The sequence below is a fragment of the Fonticula alba genome (assembly GCF_000388065.1).
Source record: "Fonticula alba strain ATCC 38817 unplaced genomic scaffold supercont2.5, whole genome shotgun sequence".
In the NCBI taxonomy this organism is placed as follows: Eukaryota; order Rotosphaerida; family Fonticulaceae; genus Fonticula; species Fonticula alba.
The window spans coordinates 1,279,236-1,285,625 of NW_009242975.1; the positions used below are offsets into that span (position 1 = coordinate 1,279,236).

General features: G+C 68.0%; 2 protein-coding genes across 3 annotated transcripts; one reads left to right on the forward strand and one right to left on the reverse strand.

Annotated features, from left to right (window-relative positions):
• Window positions 1-1,260: 1,260 nt before the first annotated feature.
• On the reverse strand, window positions 1,261-2,078 carry H696_03465 (hypothetical protein; the record flags this gene model as incomplete). The annotated part of the gene is made up of 3 exons (XM_009497331.1): window positions 1,261-1,330; window positions 1,629-1,876; window positions 1,992-2,078. 3 exons carry the CDS (start codon window positions 2,076-2,078, stop codon window positions 1,261-1,263), a joined length of 405 nt encoding a protein of 134 aa, XP_009495606.1.
• Window positions 2,079-2,575: 497 nt separating this feature from the next.
• Window positions 2,576-5,759, forward strand: H696_03466. 2 transcript variants are annotated; one of them, XM_009497333.1, is made up of 3 exons: window positions 2,576-3,772; window positions 3,925-4,665; window positions 4,824-5,759. In XM_009497333.1, the coding sequence occupies exons 1-3, from the start codon at window positions 3,587-3,589 to the stop codon at window positions 5,535-5,537; spliced, it is 1,641 nt and encodes a 546-aa protein (XP_009495608.1). In that variant the 5' UTR covers window positions 2,576-3,586; the 3' UTR covers window positions 5,538-5,759. The 2 variants fall into 2 exon arrangements, with proteins under 2 accessions (XP_009495608.1, XP_009495607.1); XM_009497332.1 differs by having other exon boundaries at window positions 2,576-4,665.
• The last annotated feature ends 631 nt before the right edge of the window (window positions 5,760-6,390 follow it).

The window sequence follows — 6,390 nt, forward strand, 5'->3', positions numbered from 1 at the left end:
GGAGTTCACATGGAGGTCGGGATGTTCAAACACGGCGACCCGAGGGCCAGGCCAGTCAATGGACAGAAACACCACAGGGGGGGGGGAGCGGGCCAAACACATGTACATGTGGATCGATGATGGGTGAAGATCGACGCCAACATCTTCGTCGCCCCCCCCCCTCCCACTTTTCTTGGGCAGACTTATGTCCCTTTCTGGGAGGAATGCCGAACGCACATCGTGCTCTCGTCGCAGGGCCACAGGCAAAGAGGACTTGGTCTTTTTCCATCATTCACCCCCCCCCCCTCCCCCCTTCCTGACCGTATAATGGGCATCAATGAGAGGGGTCTCTTCGCTGGGATGCATTATTCGAGTGCTCCCGGGAGTGGGCGGTGTCGCCGAATGCGTATATCGCCGAGGGCGCACGGGAGCTTGACCTCCCCAGAGCCTCTCCGAGCAGACTGGCACAAGGTCTCAAAGGGCGTGTCTGGGGCCTTGATGTGCCATGTGTGCCCCTTGCACGAGGGTCTCCTGGCTGGACAGGGTGTGGGCGTGAAAGCCCGAAACACGGAGCGAACACGCAGGGTGGCGGAAAAAGGGCCGCCCTTCGTTGTGTCCTGGGACTTCAATCTGGGCGGTGGGACTGGGCGAAAACGCCCACCAGCGGGCGCCCCCCGAGCAGCAGACATGGGCCCTGCTGCACACGGCCAGCGGACATGTCTCCACCAGACCCGGGGGGGGGGGGGCCTAAAAGAGGCCGGCCCATCAGGAGAGGGACTTCCCCCGAAACTTGGAGACTGCGGGTCCAAGAAGGCAGGTCGAACGCACAGGAGCAGCTCCAAAATTCTGCGCAGATAGACAGCTTGAGGCCTGCCCTGGGGAATGTCCGGAGCGTCGTGCGGGCCCCTCCGTCTGGGGGGCGAGGAGGGAGGGGGGGGGGGCAGCACGGACACGGGGCGCCCCTCGGCCCCCCGCCCCCCAGGTCGAGGGGCGCCTGTCTCAGCTGGGCAGGCGCGCACTACATCCAAACCCTGAGCGTGGCCACAATTACCGAGCCCCCGCTGTGGCAACCATGGGTGCGAGACCCCTCACGTCTCAGAGTTCGTGGGAGCCTGCGCGGGTTTCGGAGTCACAACACATAAAAAGGGCCGCAGGGGCGCCGGGGGAGGCCCGGCACCAGCGAGACCTGCCCCCGACCGCGCGGTGGCCATTTTCCCGGCCCAGCGCGCCGAAACCCCACGGAAGATGCTGCTGCTCGGGACTGGGCCGGAGGCCTCGCGCTCAGACACACCCGTGCCGGGACTCGCGCGCCGCCCCCTCGCGGGAGGTGGCCATTGTGCACGCAGTCTCCCTGGCCCAGAGGGGCGGGGGCTGCACTGCCTGCAACCGGCCACAGGGCCCGTGCGAATATGGACGCCCCCCTCCAGAACAGGGGGGGGGGGGGGCAAATGATGGGCCCAACCTAGAGGGTCCGGGACCCCCGTTCGGGCGCATGGACATATCCGTCCATAGCAGCCGCATAGCAAGGGGGGCGGGGGGGGGGGGGAAGGAGGTCAATGATGGTGCGCATGTGCGTGCGGGCACCGAGGAGATAGGCACATGGCAGAGGGAGGGAGGGAGAGAGAGAGAGAGAGGAGGGCAGGACGCACAGAGATGACAGATCCTCCACCAGGAAGAGGTCATGGTCGAAGACATACATGACGAAGGCCGCGATGTCGTGCATGCCCTGGCGGTACGACAACGAGGGGTGCTGGAAGGAATAGATGGCCAGGATGTTGGCCAGGCGCGATTGCACCGAGGGAAGCCGGAAATAGGCCAGCTCGGGGAAGGTCCGCTTGACGTCCTGCTCGATGATGCGGTACAACTCGTCGATGACGCGCTTCTTGCTCCAAACAGACTGGTCCAGAGGCCGCCCAGGGGGCGAGGGGGGGGGGGGGGGGGGGGGGGGGGGGGGGGGGGGGGGGGGGGGGGGGGGGGGGGGGGGGGGGGGGGCATGCGAAAGGCAGACGCACCCGCGTGCCACCAGGCGCGCTTTCTCCGAGGGCCGGCAGGTTTGGCCCGCTTTGGGCACCTTCCCCCCCCCCCCCCCCTGGTGGCATTTTATCTCCCTCTCTTGCCCCACCCAACTGGAAGGAGGCCCCGATCTCGATCTCCCTAGATCCCACACTCTGGGCGATCTGTACGTGCGGATGCTCCCACCTGCCTTCCTTTGGGCTCTGGCCCCGATCTCTCCCGGGCCCCGGTCCGTGTTGACCCCCCGCCCCACCCCGCCATGCCGGAAACCAGGAAAAGCCGGAACGCGTGCGGGGTGGCGCGGCCAGGCACGCCTCCATGAGGCCCGCGTCCGAGCGCGATAGGCAGCCCAGGCTCCGGCACCCTCCCGTTGACTCATCTACTGTCGCCCCCCGTCTCCCCCCTGCCCGCCTGCCCCCCTCTTCGCCACGTTTCCGCGTCTTGCGCCTCCATCTCCTTCGCTGCCCCAGCCCCCGCCCCACCCCCCCACCCCACCCCCCTCGAAACAAGGCTCCTGTCGCGCACAGGGGCCTCCTCCCCCGCCCCCCTTCAAAGGCAAGCCAGGTGACCATGTCAGGGACAGCACCCCATCCCCCCCTCCCCACACACACACACATAGACACAATTGGCACAGCTTCTTCCAGTACCCCGCGTGCCCTTCCTTTTTCTTTCGTCCACAGGCGCGCCATGTCCACGCGTCGTCTAAGATCACATCTTGCCTCGGACGACTCGCTGCCCCCTCGGCTGGAGGATGATGTCGCCCCGAGCACCCGGCGCCGCGGCCGTGCGCCAGTCAGCTACCTCGAGTCGGACTCCGAGGAGGATGTTGCGCCGCGCCAAGCCGGTCGTAGGCGGCTGGCGGCCCGGTCGCGCCTGGACGACAGTCCGCCGGCGAGGCAGCCACCGGCCAAGCGCGCCAGGCGCGCCGGCCGCCGGGCATTCCCTGACAGCGAGGAGGACTTTTCGGCCAGCTCCTCCGAGGACGACGAGATGCGCCCCTCTCGGTCGGCCTCGGTGTTCAACGACCTGGACGACTTGTCACCACCGTCGTCTCCCGGCGACCAGGGCCTGGGGCCGGTGTCAGCCACCCGGCGCAGCAGTCGCCAGCGACACGCGGTGGATGATGAGCTGGCGCGCCTGCGCGCGGCCCGCAGCCAGGGGGCCACCCTTCGCGTGGCCGCGGCGCCGGCCTTCAGCCACGACGACACCGACGACGAGGATGGCCTGGGAGTGAGCGCCGCACCGGCCGGCCGCTTGCGCCGGCTGTCCCGCTCGGCCCTCGAGCAGGAGGATCTCCAGGTGTCGGAGTCCCTCCGGCAGGATCTCCTGTCCGGGGGCGGCTTCTCCGAGGATGAGGACGACCTCGCCGCCGAGGAGATGATCAACCTGAAGGCGGCACGTGCACGCCTGCTGGCGGCCAGCCGCCGCCGTGCCGCCGCGGCCGCCGCTCTGGCCATGCCGGCAGCACCGGCGTCATTGATCGAGCCGGCGGCTGGGCCGCGCCCGGGCAGCCGGGCAGCCGCGCGAGCTGCGCGAGCCGCACGCCCAGGTGCTGACACCGGCGCCGCCGCGGCCCCCAGCCCCGGCATTGACAATGCCAATGACGAGGATGAGGACGACTTTGAGGATGTGCTTGTGTCGGACTTGGGCTCGGACTCGCCGGACCCCGGGTCCACCACCGAGTCCCTCAAGTCGACATCTCCCAGCCTGCCCACCACCCTGGCGGCCTGCTCCGGGCAGATCGAGGCCACTGGCGCCGGGGGGCCGGGCCGACCGCTTGGTACGTCCGCCCCGGCGCCGGGGGAGGGGCCCGCACGGGGCCGCCCCTCGCTGATCATGCAGCTTCTCCACGGTCGCGGGGCTTCGGCGACACCCGTCGATGGCAAGCCACTGACCCCACCCGCACCTTCCATGGTCCGGGCCCTGACACAGCCTTGCTCTGATGCGGAGACCCTTTCGCCCCGGCGGCGTCGCAGCCGGCTGGTGCTCGATGGCGACATCGACCAGGCGTCGGCCGGGGCGGCACCTGCCGGCGCGCCGATCGCCGCGCTGGACTACGATTCGACCACTCGCCCCTTTCAGTTGTCCGATGTCGCCCTGGGGCCGCATGCCGACCCGATGGCCCGGACCATGGTTGTCCTGGCTGGCACCGGCCGTCGCGATGCCCGCGCGGGTTCTGACAGCGACCGCTCGGCCGGCTGGTGGCCCCCCTCGGATGCGGAAGCCGACTCGGATCTGGATGACTTCATCGAGCATGATACCTCCAGTGAGGAGGAGCATGAGGAGGAAGGCCCAGCGGGGGACGACCAGCCGGGGGCAGGCCCGGTGACCTCTGGCAGGGTCGGGCCCTTCCGCACCATTGATCAATACTTCCGACATGGGGCCGGCCGAGCTCCACGGCCGCGACCGGCCCTGCTGGCGCACTTCCCCTACATCCGGTGTCTGCCGCCACCGCATGATACGGTTGGCCTGTTCCTCTTCCACCGACTGTACATGGCCCTCGGCTTCCGGGAGGTTGAGGATGCCGAGCGTGGTGCGAGTGGCGACGGTGACGCGGATGTGCCCTCGCCGCACCTCCATGCCCTGCGTCGGGCCCTTGGCACCATTCGCCGGCGTGCGGACACCTACCGCGGGTCTCTTGTGTCCAGTAGCACCTGGCGGCCGGACTTTGAGGTATGTCCATCAACATGGCACACGCACGCGCACACGCACATATATTTGTGTATATTGCAAGGCTGTACTCCTCTCGGTCTGGACACTGGCCCAATGTGGCTTTCGCGCCACTGACGAAGCCCGATCATGCTCTCCTGCCCCCTCGATGTCCGACGCAGCTGGCCCTCCGGTCCTTCTTCGACTTCGACTTCGTGGCCCCGGGCGGGGGCGCCCAAACCCGAGCGCCCATCGGCCGGGGTGCCCGGCGTGCCCTGTCCGATGGCATCGGCGCCGGCTATATGTGCTATGCTTGCCGGCGACCGCACCGTGGCGCCGATCCGGTCATAGTTCGACTGTCCGATCGAGCGGTGGACGGGATGCCCCCGGGGCCTGAGGACCCGCCGCCCCTCCGGGAAGACCTGGAGGGCGAGCATGCCAGCAATCCCGGCGATGTGGGCCACGATGGCGACCACAGCGACCCCCTTTCGCCGGATGTACACGACACACTGGCTGGCGATCTGCGACGGGCGGCCCGCGATGCGCTCGCCGAGTCCGGCCGCACTCTGGCCCCGGCCGCCGGGCCATCGGATGATGGGCTCCCGTCATCCGAGGCCACCCTCTTCCATGTGCGCATTGCGGCCGATGGCCGCGAGGCCGAATACCTGGTAGGCCGGCAGTGTGCCCAGCGAAGTGATGTCTACCATCGCCTGGTGCATTTGGAGCAGCGCCTGGAGCATGGTATCAAGCTTGAGGTCCTCCGGCACCGCATTGATCATCCGTCGGCCGGGCGCCTGGAGTTGTTGGATCTGATTTCCTCCGACGCGGAGTGGCTGGCCGCTGGCCGGCACCAGGTGGCCGACACATTGGATGCAGCATCGGCCTTCCGAGGGTAGAGATGGTCGCCATAGAGCCTCTGTGCGCCTCCCCGGTCGGATGGATGTTGGCATCCTCTTCCCAAACACGCACACACCCCCACCCTGCACATCGCCCAAAAGGGCTCTGTATATTGGCCGCTGAATTTGCACATTTTTTACTGATAGCGCCCGTGCCCCACTCGCGGGGTGTGCCCTTCCGGTGTGCTCCGTTCTGCAGCTCTTCGTGCTGAGTGGGAGGAGGCGGGGGGGGGGGGGGCGAGGGACGGGAGGCGGAGATGGGGAGATGACAAAACCGAAAGACCGGCCGACATCTTTTCGTTTTGTCTGCCGCCAGGTCTAAGATCGCACGTCGTGTGATTGGCGTTGATCACGCCAGGTGGGTTCAACCCTAAAAACCCTGCCCGGATGGGTTACCGCTGGTGCCTGCACGTTCGGCGGATGAGCGTTTGCATTTGACAAAGGAGGCCTTTTTTATTCCGACCCACATATTCAAGATGGAGAGGGAGAGAGAGGTGGCTTCCCCCTGAAGCGAGATGGTTGTCTTCGGTTCTCGCCCACGAGGGGGGGCCACGCCCCGGGGGCGGTGCCAATGTACCGAGAGAGAGAGAGAGAGAGAGAGCGGGGCGGAGCGGGGGCAGAACGAGGGGGAGCCGGGCGGACGGTGTGCCCTGGGCTGCGGCTTTCAACCCCAGGGACGACGCGCATGCTCTCCGGCGAGTTGTCCTCCTCCCGCGCCGTCGGGGGGGGGGGACGGGGCACACTGGTGGCGGGGGCAGACGTGTCCGTGGGGGGATTATTCTCTCGAGCAGGAGGGAGCGGGAGGGGGGTGGGGGCGGGCCGCCGCGGTTTTCCGGCGGCTTGGGACGGCGTG